Source organism: Ammospiza caudacuta, chromosome 8, assembly GCF_027887145.1.
Source record: "Ammospiza caudacuta isolate bAmmCau1 chromosome 8, bAmmCau1.pri, whole genome shotgun sequence".
NCBI lineage: Eukaryota > Metazoa > Chordata > Aves > Passeriformes > Passerellidae > Ammospiza > Ammospiza caudacuta.
In genome coordinates this window covers 24,756,551-24,770,024 of record NC_080600.1, presented here as the reverse complement: position 1 = coordinate 24,770,024, position 13,474 = coordinate 24,756,551, and the positions used below count along the sequence as shown (strand labels likewise).

The following is a 13,474-nucleotide window of genomic DNA, read 5'->3' as shown; positions in this document are numbered from 1 at the left end:
GCGCGCGCTCCCGCCCCCTCCCCGCCCCGCCCCGGAAGTGGCGCGCGCGTGAGGGGCAGGCGAGCCGCGGGGGCTGCTGGGCTGCGCGGCGCCGACTCGCGGTCTCTGGAGCGGCGGAGCGGGGCCCGAGCGCGCAGGTTCGTGTGGGGCCGCTCCCGGCGGCTCCCGGGCGGCGCCGCTGCTCGGCCGTGCCGCGCCGGGCCCGGTCCTGGTCCTGCCGGGCCGCGCCGGGACAGGGCTGGCGGCGGGCGCGCGGCGGCCGGGCCGGGAGGGAGGCAGGGAGGGTTCCCGGAGCAGGGGAGTACGGGAGCACGTGCCGTCTCGGCCCGGCCGTGCCGCCGCTCCCGCGGCCGCTTCCCGCCAGCAGCGCTTCCCGCGGGACTCGGTGCGCGCTGCGGGGCCCGGGCTCTGCCGGGGAAGCGGAGCCGGCGGCAGCGCTCCCGCCGCGGGGAGCCGGGCCCGGCCTGAGGGAGAGGTGTCCGCTGGGCGGGAGGCTGGGCCACGGCGCCCAGGCCGTCCGGCTGTGTGCTGCCGCTGCAGGCATGTCGAAGTGTCAACAGCAAACTGCTGCTCTCCTGGCACAGTTCAGGGAACGACATTTCAATTACTTAAAGAATTCTAAGAATTTTTTTCTTACATTGCACTGATTCTACTAAAAAAAAAAATTTGTTAAAATTACCATCTGTGAAAATGTGTGGCTGTAATTACCCTTAAATAAAAACCACGCTCAGACCTCTTATGCAGGGATTCCTGAAGGAGGAACAATATGAGTACAGGTCCATGTTATCTTAACAGGAAAGCTTTCTTTTTAAAACAAAGCCTTTCACTCTATTACAGTAACGGTAAAATAACCGGCCCGCAACTAAAGTTTGTCTTGAACTAGAAAATAAATGTCTGGTAAGAGGAAAATCTACTTGGGAGTTCTTGTGTCATGATCTGGCTAATACAGTGTGGGATCTAATTGTTCCAGTTACGGGGGTTGACTGTAATTGTTTATAATTTAAACCTAATGACTACTTGCTTTATTTTAACCTGTTTTTTTAATGTTTCATGTGGTTCTGATACAGACTTTTGGCATATGGAAGGAACAAGTCAGTATAGTTTATTAAGAAAGCCCTTAAAATGTTTTGTAGGATTTTTCATGCACTTCAGACCGTGATTGCTGTTCATTGGAGCTTTTTATCAGTCTTCACTGCTGCACAGCAACTGAAAACTATTGATCTGGAAGTTGTCTTGTGCCAAATGACTGAGCTAGAGAGTCTGAAGTGAGCATGTGCATGTGCAAAGGCTAGAATTTCTCTTAAATTAGAAGTCTGCTTCTGTTCTAAATAGGTTAGAGCTCAATCACTGAACTGAATTCCATGCATGGCAAGTTTGAGTCTTTCTTAGTCTTCCTTACTAACACTACTAAGTTTGTTACTTGCAGCTGAAAGGATGCTTTTTGAAAAAACTTTTCCATGTGTAAGACTTATTCTAAAGGACTTGTCCTAAGTCTTGTGTTGGATCATGCTTTTTTGTATTAACCTTGAAAACACTCTAAGGAAGTAGACTTGGTTTTTTTCTCTTCTTGACAATGAAGCTGAGCCTTATGTGGAAATTGAGTTTTTGGTTTTGAGTGTTTTGGTACCTGGGCTGAGGCAGACTGGGACAGCAGGCAGAGACTGCTCTGTAGGTTGCCATTAAATTAGATCAAATTTGGTGTAATGTAAAATAGAACACTGATTTCTCTCACAAGGAGGGTGCTAAGACTGTACCAGCACCTGAATGGTGGTGAAGCATTTGTCTCCTCTAGTCAGGGTGGCTCATGTGGGACATCTCTGAAATAACTGCAACTCTCAGCTTGGCTGCTCTGGCCTGGGTTGTGTGAAGTGCTTTCTTTATGGATCACACTCAGCATAGCTGGCAACTACCACTTGCTGAAATCATGCTTTAAATGCTTTAAAGAGTGTTACAGTGTTAGGTACAGGTGCAGGCACAGCACCTTTCAAGGCTGTAAGTGCTGAAGAATTACAAGTTCCAAGGCTTGAATGTGGCTTTGAGATCAGGAAGAGGAGGAAATGACAATACTGCACACTGCAGCAGGCTGAACAGTTACTGGGGAATTAAACTACTAAAATAAGAAGATGAGGCTGCCAATGGGGCATTCTGCTGAAGAACATCATTTCCTGTAACAAGGGCACCTCGGGGGAGTTTTCCCTGCTTCTGTGTTGCCAGTCATCTAGATGCTCTGAAAGATGCTACTGCCCTGCAAGCAGCAGAAGAGCAGGTGTATGGTCAAATCTCCCCATAAACCGTGCAAGCCATGAGTGCAGAACCATCTTTGCCAGCAGCCTTTGTGATCACAGGTCTATGAACTGGGGGAATACGACCAGGAAACCTCTGTAACTTCTGCAGCTGGATTTAAAAAGTGGTAGTGCTCAAAGGGAGAAAGAAGAAATCTCTGCTTCATAGTTCAAAACAGAATTCAATCTAATTTCTGACAGCTTCATAAAGCTACATTTTTTCTCAAGGATTAATCTTCACACTCTATCCTTATCTTAAAAGCAACTAGATAGAAAATGTTTGATCCCAGTTAATTTTCTGGCCAGTAGCTGCTTTTGTAGTGACTGCATCTGATGTACTGCGATTATACACTTGCTGCCAAGTGTTAAGTAAAGTTACTTCCAAGTTAAAATGTCTTATGTTATAAAGATACTTGATTCACTGTTGAAGCAGAACTGCAGTGAAGACACATTTGTAAGGGAGAGAAGGAGACATCTTTAGGCTGTGTCAGTAAATGCAGATATTTTCATTCTGCCCTCCAGTAAGTTCTGTGAACTTTCCAAAGATTAATCAGGAGGCAGAAACTTCAGAAACACTTTCTCATTATACATATGTAGGAATTGAACATTTTTGTTATTGATTGTTTTGCCTAGTGATGAGAGGTTGGATTTGACTAAAAAAACAAATGTTGTTGGCTCTCAGTTTTGTTGTTTTAAACTGAGAATCTGTGCCTAGAAAAAGGTATGTAACAAATAAGGCTGAGAAGTGCCAGCATTTCCTAAATTTTATCTTGACTGCTGAATGCCAAATGCTACCCTAACAACAAAAGTGAGGGGATTTTTTCCCCAGTTGTTTCATAGTTTCCACTTGGAGTTCTGCAGTCATGTTAGTAGTTGCTTCACAGACATAACTGTATGGCTAATGAACTTGGCTGTTACCTTATTTAGATGGGCTGCAGTGAAATGCAATGCTACATGAATGTAAGTCTGTAGAAAATACTATTCAAAACTTTGTGCTTTTGCTCTGTATTCTCTTCAAAACAGCTGGTGAAAATGGCTGAAAATGGAAATGGTGAAAATATGTCTATCTTGGAAAGCAAAATCTGTCAGCAAATTGAGGTGAGTTCAGTTTATAGTTTGGGATCTGGATCGAGGTGTTTTGGAGGCATTCATTGGCAGGGACTTGGCTAACTGGAAGCTAACTTTATTGGGAGTTAGACTCAAGTCTTCAGCTCTTTAAACAATGTCAGAACTCTGTAATAGGTATTTAATACTTTAGGATAGTCATAATTGTAATTTAAGTTGGAAGCTATACTTCTCTAGAGTTGCTTGTAAGAACACCATTTCAAAATAGAAAAGGTTTAATTTGCTAGCATTTTAGGTGCTATAGCAAGTGAATCATTAAAGAATTTACTACCATGTTTGCTGGGGTTATTCTACATGTGCAAATAGGAGGAGAGTGCATTTTAATTCTATGTGCCTCAATTTTTGTAGGGAAAAAATCCTCCTCCTTGGGAATCTCTGCTGGTCAAAATAGTAGCACATCGCATAACTTGCTATTATGATTTACTTCTTTGTAATTTATTGCTACCAATTACAACTAAACTTATATGCCCACTTTGGATTAATTCTTTTTTTCTTTAGAGGCTTGCAGGGTTACCCTACAACAGAAAACCTGAGCCCATTGCTTTAAATGGCACGTAGAACAAAACCACTTTCCTGAAGGACAAAAACATAGCTGCACGTGAATGGCCATTACCATATGGAGCCATTATTCATATATAACAAACAAACAAAATGTGGAGTTTCCTCAGCCTCTACATTTTGTTGGTTTGTTATATATAAATAGTTGACAAGACTAGACTTTTGGTAATGTGAGTTTGAGATGTACCTAGAGGAAGAGGAAGTGTTGTAAAACTTGCACTGACTTTTCAAAGCACCACAATATTGATGAAAATATTCCAGCTTACCTGATGGTTTCAAGTATTTGAGCTTTGCTAGGTGACTGCAGGGAAAAGAATCTGATTAACTTGTCTGTCTTGAAGTGAATTGTCTTCCCATGCCGGACAAGATCGAAATAAGAACATAATAATTAAAATTAAAAATTAAATAATGATTTCTTTATCTTACAGTGTTTTCTCGAATGAGACCTAGAAATTCCAGTCTGTGTGTATGATTTTTCAGTGTTCACATACCATATTCTTGCATATGTACTCCTTAAATGAGTACATCCTGGATCTGCTGGTGACACATTTGACTTTTGACTCTGCTAAGCTTGATCAGGGTGATAAATGCTTATCAGGTTAACAGAAAAAGCTTTGCTCCTTTCCTAAACAAAACTGCAATCTCTTTTTGCCTCATTAATGCCATTGGATGAAGAACTGTTTTGGTGTGGGGTTGGTTTGTTTGGGTTTTTGTGGGGTTGGTTTCTGGTGATTTTATTTTTACAGCTTACACATTGCAGCTAACTTTTTGCAAAGTATCACATTAGAGCAGGAAGTAATAATTTCAGAATTCCCAATTGTTCAGATTAATTAATTTTCATATGTCTCAATCTACTGCAGTAAGCTGTTAGATGAAAAAGAGATATTAAGACTGAAAATTTAAAGACACATCTCTCTTTCCTCCCCTTCCCCCTTCCTTTTTGCAGTACTATTTTGGCAATCACAATCTACCAAGAGACAAGTTTCTAAAGGAACAGATCAAACTAGATGATGGCTGGGTACCTTTAGAAGTAATGATCAAATTCAACAGGTAAAGCAAAGTACAAGTAATATGGATAAAAGATTAACTTTCAGCTACCTATCTCTATTTGGGGCCAAGTGTTCCTGATGTGCATTTACTTTTCCCATCTCTTTTTTAACACCTGGCTTCAGTTTTGCCTGTGTATTTGTAATAACCTCTGTCTGCTTACTCAATAGGTTAAGTCGCCTTTCAAAAGATTTTGGTGTTATTGTAGAAGCACTGAGAAAATCCAAGACTGGTTTAATGGAAATAAATGAAGACAAAACTAAAATCAGAAGATCTCCAAATAAACCCCTTCCTGAATTAAATGACCAGTATAAGGCTGCAATTAAAAACAGATCTGTATACGTTGTAAGTAAATTTTTCTTTACTTTATGCTGCCCTGCATGTCTTTAACTGATAACTATCTGAGATAAAGCTTGAATTAACTCGTACTATAGAGGTTGTAGTTTTTAAGAGTCACTTTGTGGCATATAATTGAAGCTCATTGCTATCTTGCAGAAAGGCTTTCCACTAGATGCTACTCTTGATGATATCAAAGAATGGCTTGAGGATAAAGGTCCAGTTGAAAATATTCAAATGAGGAGAACATTGCAGAGAACGTTTAAGGTAATGATGAGCATTTAGCCCTGGGGCAGGGATCCCTCCCGGTCAGCATTCTGTTCAGTTACTCTAACAAGATCTCTTATCACTTAACAGGGCTCAATATTTGCAGTGTTTGATAGTGTTGAATCTGCTAAGAAGTTCACAGAGATACCAAATCAAAAGTACAAAGACACAGAGCTGATTGTACTTTTCAAGTAAGTCCATTTAACTGATATATGAACTAACAGTGGTCAGGGGTGGATTTAACAAGAACCAGGCTTGGCCTGAAAAGTGAATTTTTCATGGCATCAATAGCTGTACCTTTTGGAGACTGAGACAGCATCTCAGCTTGGAAAAATAATTTCATCTATTATAACAGCATTTTAAATTAACCTATATTCTGTTGAAGGGAGGAGTATTGTACAAAGAAGAATGAAGAAAGGAAACAAAACAAAGTAGAAGCGAAAGCAAGAGCTAAACAGTGAGTCACTGCCAATCAAAGTGTGTGTCTTGCTTGCCTGACCATGCTTGAACTGACTCATAACTAATTTAACTTTTTTGCAGGGAAAAAGAAGAAAAGCAGAAACAAGCAGCAGATGCTGAAATGGTATGGGTTTCTTAAATCACCTACATTTTATAAAGCTAACATGGAATATTCTGTTTAAAATGTTGTAATACAGAACACTTTCTAGAAAGTCACTTCAGCTTTTCCAACTAACTTACAGTAAGAGAGTTTTGTCATGCTGTTTTAATATTATTTTCAATAGACTAATTTTGTTTAAAGGCTCATGTTCTGAATTTACATTATTAGACATGTTTGCCTGTTCAGAATGTTCCTGAATGCACCATTGAGATGATGGTTCTTCTATGGTATTTAAAGGATCCATTAAGGATTTCATCAGTATTATACAAATTTCCAACCTATCAGCCTTCAGAAAGCTGTTTTGTAAAATTTAAAGAGTGTGATTAATATGGGAAAGGAGTCCTAGGTTCCATGTAAGTGTATCACAGTAAGCAAAAAACACTCAAAGGAGGGGACACACACACTGTACAAGACTTAGACATAAGCAGGACTAGGTTATGTAGGAAAAATGCTTGAATTACTGTAACTTCAACTGCTTGTTTATCACTAGTATGTTTAATAGGATTGAGGGGGGAATATAGATATTCAAACTTGACTCTTCAATGATAATGTGGGGGTTTTTAATTGAATTTAGAAATCACTGGAAGAAAAGACAGGATGTCTTTTGAAGTTTTCTGGTGATCTAGATGACCAAACGTGCAGAGAAGACCTCCATGAAGTATTTTCTGGTCACGGAGAAATCAAGTGGATACACTTTGTCAGAGGTGCAAAGGAGGTCAGTAATCTTAGACAAGGACTTAAGATTTTAGTATTGAAGTTTGAAAATGGATGATTGGTTGTTCTTTTATGTTATCGAGTAAGTTATTGTCTTGTGAAATTGCAGAATATTTAGAGAATTTAATTTTTCCCTTCTTTCAGAAGAACAGATAAAGACTCCAGCCTTGTTAGTTGAGAAGGTCAAAACTAAGAATGTTCATTAGCACAGTCTGAGGGCTTTGCTTCAGTCTGGTCATGTTATACAATCATACAAAAGTAATGAATTTGCTGAGGCACTCAACAGGATATATTGTTCATCATTCTAGCTGAATGTTTCTGCAGTAAGATTAAAATGAAAATACCACTCTTCTTTTAAAGGGAATTATCCTATTTAAGGATATTGCCAAAGAAGCTCTGGAAAAAGCCAAAGCAGCACATAATGGAAACTTGCAGCTCCGGAACAAGGATGTTTCATGGGAAGTGCTAGAAGGAGATGCAGAGAAAGAAGCTCTGAAAAAAATCCTGGAAGATCAGCAGGAATTGCTGAAACAGAAAACAAAAGGTTCTCCTTCCTCTTATTAATTTAAGCCTTTATAATGTCCTAGAATTGGTGGATGAAATTCACTCTTAAGTAGTCGATATATACTACAGACTGATCTTAACTGTAAAGCAATCTCTGCAGCTGGCCAGTTAAGAGACAAATGATACAAAGTTCCCGATCTTACGTCTCCACAGGGCGCAAAATTAAAGGAAAAGGAAGAGGGGGAAAGATACCTCAGGGTGCACAAAAAGGAAAAATACAGTTTCAGGGCAAGAAAATAAAGTTTGAGAATGATGAAGAAGATGGTGAAAATGATACTAAAACAGGTATGTCATTCTGTGCACTTGATGCAGCTTATTCAGTACTTTTACAGAAAGTAGCTCCACGTACAGTTCCATGTACTTGTGTTTCACATTTGGCTCTGCTTTGTGGCATTGCTGCCCTCCTTGCAGTATCTGCCTGAAGAGTCTTGTGCTCAATTCCTTCCACAACTGTCCAAAAAGCATATTAAGACAATTACTATATAGATAATAATTATCTATATAGTAGTATATAGGTAAGGCTGTACTGCATGGTTGTGTAAAACAACCATGCATTGAAGCATGGTGATTGTCAGCAGCATTACACAACTGGACAGACTCAGTCTCTTTGAGTGGTGCTTTTTTTTTTCCTTTAAAGATAGGAGAAGATTTACTAGCTCAGCCTGTCAGTATTTAGCTTGGAGCAGAGGAGGAGCTGGGTTTTAGCAAAGCAGGTGCTATATACTCCTGTTCATTACATATAGACCTGCTTAACTAAAACCCAGTGAACCCTACTCCTGGTAGATTCTATTCCTTCATTTGCTTACCTGCCCTCCTGCTGTGGAGTTAGACAGGAGTGAAGCTCTTCAAATGGGGCATTTTAGAACATCTAAAAGCTTTACTGACAGTAATAAGCAAACCCTCTAGTGTAGCTGTGGCTGTAGATAACTGGGACTCAAACTTACATGGTGGGAAGAGTTGGGTTTTTTTCAGATTTCAGGCAAAGCTTTCCTTTACTCTGAATGACTACATATTCAATTTTGCAGAACCAGCAAGTCCCAAGAAGAGACCACTAGAGGAAACAGAAAAGGAGGAACCTGCACCAAAACAACTGAAAACAGAAAATGGAGATGGCAATCAGTAATAGTCAAATAAAAGAATTTAAAAAATTAGTGGTTTTATTGTTCCATTTTCAATAGATTTTAAATACATGCCTCAGTTCAGGACTTTTTTGGCAGCAAATCTTATGAAATCCACTTCAATGTCAACCTACAATTAGAGAAAAGTTTCATTTTATTGGGTTACAGCTTTTTTTTGTTTAAGAAGCATGCTTACTGCTAACATAAAACCCTGGACAACTTTTCTATTTATAGTTTTGTTTATACTGTCAAATCTTCTCAGTTTTTCTGACATCTCATTCAAATGTAAAAGGTTTTGGACTTTGTAATCTTGTGGTTATGTTTAATAGCAGCTGGCAATAAATTCAGAACTTAAAACTGCTTTCTACTGAAGCCTGGTTAATATAGTATAATGTTTCAACTGTGAAGTAGCAATGACTTAAATAATTTGAAGTTCAAGTCACCAAGAGCATAGTCAGCAGCTGATTAAAGCTTCTGTTCTTTGCTGCTCAACATACTAAACAGTGTTCCAACTATTGCTCGCTCTCCTCTCTACTTTCCTCATGGTAAGGGATGGGGATGCATGGCTTCCAGGCCAGCATTCAGTAGACAGGACCTTGCTGTGGGCTGAGGCTGCCATACTGTGGGTCAGGACTGTATCTTTTCCTAGTGAGCATGAGTTCCTCCTGCTGCCCCCAGGCTGGCTCTGAAACTGCTACTGCTGTAACATCCTTGTTACTGTGGCCTTCAGCACTGCATCCAGTCCAGTGTGAGCTGCAGACAGGATTGAGCTGAGAGCTATTAGGAGTTGAGTCAAGGAGGCTGCCCTTAGCTTCACATCTAATTGCAGTGCTGCTTTAAGCTTTGTGTACAGCTTTGGCATTATCATGACGCTTTTCCCTGTTCAGCTACCAAATGGAGTAACAGCAAGGATGTGACTGAATGCTGTGACCATTCTTTATCCAGTACATATGGCCCTAAAACTTAAATCTCATTAAGGAGAATTTATTCATCTCAGCATTTTCTAAGTTATGTTAGGTTTTATACTTACTGATTTCTTCTTATGGAACTTGTATGATGCTGGTAAGTCAAACCTAAGTTCTGTGAACAGTATAAAGAATACATGTTAGACTAGGATGATAATCAGTCACTTAGGCCCTACAGCCATGCTTCTGTTTCTAATGTCTGCATCTGTTGTGGCCTGTCATACCTGTTTTATCTCTGCACTTCATCATGACTAAACATTGAAGCTGTCCATATCAGACAGTTAAGTGGATGGCAGTTGTGTTTCAAGCACTTGTACAACTTCACATCTCAAGTTTTATGACTGTAAAAAGCATCTGGTTATCAGAAGAACTTGGAAGATACTTAATTGGCAAAAATATTTAGGTGGCTAAGGACAGGATGCTTTTTTTGTGTGTGAGAACTGACCTGTGTTTCACTTGTCTTTTTCAGCAACATGCACTTTGAAGCAGGAAGAGGTAACTTCTGCTTGAAAACAAAATCTAGTCCAGGAACAAACCTAATTCTGCACAGAATATGTATTTCTCAGAGCTTTATTAAGTGCCTGCTTGTATTCTAGCCAGGTAGCAAAAAATTTTAAAAAACATTTTAAAAGTCTGCTAAAAAGAGAAAGACCCGTGTCATTTCTGTGTTAAATCACACTTGAATTTATCTTGGGCTGTTATGACTGGCTGATAGTGTTAGAGATAATGTACAAAACCAAAAGATACTGGGGTTTTTTCCTGTTAAAAATAAATATTACCTGCTAAGACTTCCATCTTCACTTCCCATTCTGCTGCTTTCTTTTGAATGTGCTACAAGTAAAAATGAGCTTTTAAAATTATCTGTTTTATAAACATCTACCCCTCTATACTTAATAAGTCTCCTGTGCTTTTGATTTTCAAGCCAAAGCATTAGATCACATAACTATCTTGATGTATGTGAGATTACAGTTATTTGATGTAATTAGTATTTATCCCAAACATACCCCACAAAGTAGCTGACAAATCAGTAAAGCTATAGACATCTATATAGCCAAATATTTTGTTGTCTGGTTAGTTCTTGCCCTACTAAAATGAAGAACTTACCTCTCGTGTTGAAGTTTTGTGAAGGGAATATACAGCTGTTTTTGCCATTTGTAGAGCAGTTTTCAGAAAAATCATATCAATTCCTAAAACAATAATGAAATTATTAGAATTGTTAAATGGAAGTGCAAAGATCTGCTTAATTTTTTCTGGAATAATAGCTACTTGAGAAACAGCACTGAATACATTGAGGTACAGAAGGTATTTCTAAAACATACTCAATTGCTTTCAATAAAATAAAAATTATAGGGATATGAAATGCCTAGTATTTATTTCAAACCCCAGTGACTGTTAGTTACAATGCTGAAGTTGCTAATCTTAGGAAGCTGATTCCAGATAAACAAAACATTAGGAAATTAGAATATAAACAATATAAACTAATAACAAGGGATTGTTTCATTGAAAGCATTTCTCTTGCTGTTTGGTTTGTGATAATTTCTAACTGAGCTCTACAATTACCAACCTTTGTTATGTTTGGTACCAAACGGAGGGTTCATAATAACTGTGTCAAAAGTATCTGACATGCTGTCAGATAGAGAACAGATGTCACACTGAACCATGTTGACATTCATCAGCTCAAAGTCTTCAATATTGCTATTAAATATTTCCAGTGCATCTGCATCTATGTCAAGGCCCACGCAGAATCTATTAAGAAAAGTGGCACATATTAGTCTACTGCAAACTAAAATGGTGTTTAAATTCTACAATAGGGATCTGTGTACACAACTTGGTTTATCTTGGAAATGTAACAAGCATACATAATACATTCAGTGCTGAGAAAAATGCAAATACTTCTCTTGCCCTTTCTCAAGTATAAATTAAATTTTGTTAGGGAAGTTTCATGCGTTCATTTATTGCTTATGGGGAGAGCAAATGATTTCCAAATTAATGACAGCTGTCCATCACTTTCACAGTATGAATGGCTATTGATAGTCAAAACTTGGTAAATATTAGCCTGATCACCAAATTGTAAACCTGAAATGTATAAGTTCAGCAGTGCTATGTTTTAATCTTACTTTCTACTTTTCTATGCCAGAAAGAAATATAACCAGAAATATTAAATACTTACCCTGCTCCTAACATTGCACTTCCAATGCTGAGCATGCCACAACCACATCCTAAATCTGCAATTGTTTTATTTTCAATATCATCATAAGTATTGTGAATTGTATAAAGCATACATGCTGGGGAAAAGAAAACCCAAACAAAACAGGTCAATGATACCAAATATGTATGTGATTAATCAAGAAAAGCTGTTTCTGCTTTCAGAAAACTCTTAATTTTGCATTAGAAAAGCCCTTTAGTTAAAATGATGTTCTCACTGCCTGTAGTTCTCTTTTTCATTTATGTGTGAAGAGTGAAAACCATTTTGACAAGTCACAAACTTTGGATCTTTGGTGGAGAGATAGAGCTCTGAGTATTGCTTGTGGAAAAACTATGTCTCTAAACTTTTTTGGGGAAAAACAATAGAAGGATATAAAATATGGAAAAGAGCATAATTAAGGGTATAGATGAGCATCTCTATATATACTTTTACTGGTTTTGTGGGTCATGACACAGCTCCATTTCAGCTTCTACAGTTACAGATTACAACTGCTTCAATCACAACATTATCTATTAGATTAAATAATTGAATTTTTGGATTGGACATTGTTTTAGGTTGCATTTTTCAAAGGAAGACAGACACTACGAGAGTACTACTATACACATTCCTGCTGGATATGCCTTCTTAACTACTGTGTAGTGTAAAGCCTTCAGACAATGCAGCAGAAAAAACTTTTTGAATTAAAATTGTTGATGAAATAGTCAAAGAGAAAACAGTGGTGTGTGTCACCTCTACCTGCAATATGAGGTCTTGTTGGATACTGTTCAAGGAGTAGCTTTGGATTTTCAAAAGTATCAACTTGTTGAAGACAGCTTTCCAGTTCTTTAAGCTTTAATTTCTTCATGTTTATGGTTTTACTAAAGAAAATAACGCGTAAGCAGTTACAACAATATAAATAAACCACGTATGATCTTAAATTATTTCATACATAAAATCCCCTGGTGCTCTTCAGCATCTCCTGGGTGTTTTCACGCCGCCGTTTCCCGGGGCGCAGCTGGTGGCGCACCGATGATGGGGAATGCCCGGACGGCGGCAGCCCCGCTCCTCACCGGCTCCCGGAGTTCAGGCCCCGGGCTCCGCTTCTACCGCCCGGCCCGCCCGCCGCCCAGCCCTAGGCGGGGCAGGAGCTGGGCCCCAGCGACCGCCGCCACCTGCCCCGTCCGCTCCCGCCCAGCGCCGTCCCCGCTCGGTACCGGGCCCGCTCACCGCAGCTGGGCCGGGCCGCTCCCTCGCGCACTTCCGACTTCCGACGCGCCGCCCCGCCCCTTCCCGGTGACGGGCACCTGCGGGAATGAACCGCCAGGGAGCTTCCCCGTGTGGCGCTAACAAGTGCGAGCTTTGGTCTCGTTTATTACGCGAGACATTTTATTGCAGCCTTACGTGTCACCGCTGAGCGGTGCCTGTGAAAGCGCCGGGGACACACCTGGCAGAGCGGGGTTTCTCGGTGGTCCCGCTCCTGAGTGCCCTTAGGGACAGAACAAGGAACTGGAATTTTGCCGGCGCGCTGGGAAAAGCGGTCGTGGAGAGGAGTAACATTCACCTGGAACCGCAGCGCGACACAAGCCGCCGGCAGACGGGCAGCCGTAGGAAACGCAGGCAAAGCCAGAAGCGAGGCAGCTGCCTTGAGGCCCGTAGCCGTCGGGTAGAAGGTTACTGTCATTTAGGAATAGATC

The 13,474-nt window shown here is 40.2% G+C and overlaps 2 protein-coding genes across 7 annotated transcripts in view; one reads left to right on the top strand and one right to left on the bottom strand.

Moving 5' to 3' along the window:
* The window catches only part of SSB (small RNA binding exonuclease protection factor La), a 22,026-nt gene extending 13,035 nt beyond the window's left edge, over positions 1–8,991 (top strand). Inside the window, exons 1-12 of one of the 4 annotated variants that reach the window (XM_058809867.1) lie at positions 58–137; positions 3,306–3,380; positions 4,912–5,015; positions 5,183–5,357; positions 5,508–5,615; positions 5,706–5,806; positions 6,001–6,072; positions 6,156–6,198; positions 6,809–6,949; positions 7,309–7,492; positions 7,666–7,797; positions 8,538–8,991. In XM_058809867.1, the coding sequence (XP_058665850.1) occupies positions 3,315–3,380; positions 4,912–5,015; positions 5,183–5,357; positions 5,508–5,615; positions 5,706–5,806; positions 6,001–6,072; positions 6,156–6,198; positions 6,809–6,949; positions 7,309–7,492; positions 7,666–7,797; positions 8,538–8,635 (1,224 nt within the window). In that variant the 5' untranslated portion in view covers positions 58–137; positions 3,306–3,314 and the 3' untranslated portion in view covers positions 8,636–8,991. Of the gene's footprint in view, positions 1–57; positions 138–874; positions 898–1,247; positions 1,266–3,305; positions 3,381–4,911; positions 5,016–5,182; positions 5,358–5,507; positions 5,616–5,705; positions 5,807–6,000; positions 6,073–6,155; positions 6,199–6,808; positions 6,950–7,308; positions 7,493–7,665; positions 7,798–8,537 lie in introns of those variants that run through there. The other 3 variants (XM_058809870.1, XM_058809871.1, XM_058809868.1) reach the window with 3 other exon arrangements.
* METTL5 (methyltransferase 5, N6-adenosine) lies at positions 8,664–13,474 on the bottom strand. 3 transcript variants are annotated; one of them, XM_058809878.1, is made up of 8 exons: positions 13,342–13,474; positions 12,537–12,658; positions 11,766–11,880; positions 11,160–11,341; positions 10,700–10,782; positions 10,375–10,426; positions 9,661–9,710; positions 8,664–8,760 (listed from the first exon to the last, which is right to left on the bottom strand). In XM_058809878.1, exons 2-8 carry the CDS (start codon positions 12,643–12,645, stop codon positions 8,707–8,709), a joined length of 645 nt encoding a protein of 214 aa, XP_058665861.1. In that variant the 5' UTR covers positions 12,646–12,658; positions 13,342–13,474; the 3' UTR covers positions 8,664–8,706. The 3 variants fall into 3 exon arrangements, with proteins under 3 accessions (XP_058665861.1, XP_058665860.1, XP_058665859.1); XM_058809877.1 differs by lacking the exon at positions 13,342–13,474 and adding an exon at positions 13,008–13,027; XM_058809876.1 differs by lacking the exon at positions 13,342–13,474 and adding an exon at positions 12,730–12,814.

Bases quoted from the DNA above. Each gene is read 5' to 3' on its own strand.
- METTL5 (XM_058809878.1), bottom strand. From the start codon at position 12,645: ATGAAGAAATTAAAGCTTAAAGAACTGGAAAGCTGTCTTCAACAAGTT. The intron at 10,427-10,699 runs GTAAGTTCTTCA...TTTTACTTGTAG, and splicing joins ACAAAACTTCAACACGAGAG to CACATTCAAAAGAAAGCAGC. The intron at 8,761-9,660 runs GTAAGTATAAAA...CTCTAATTGTAG, and splicing joins AGTTCCATAAGAAGAAATCA to GTTGACATTGAAGTGGATTT.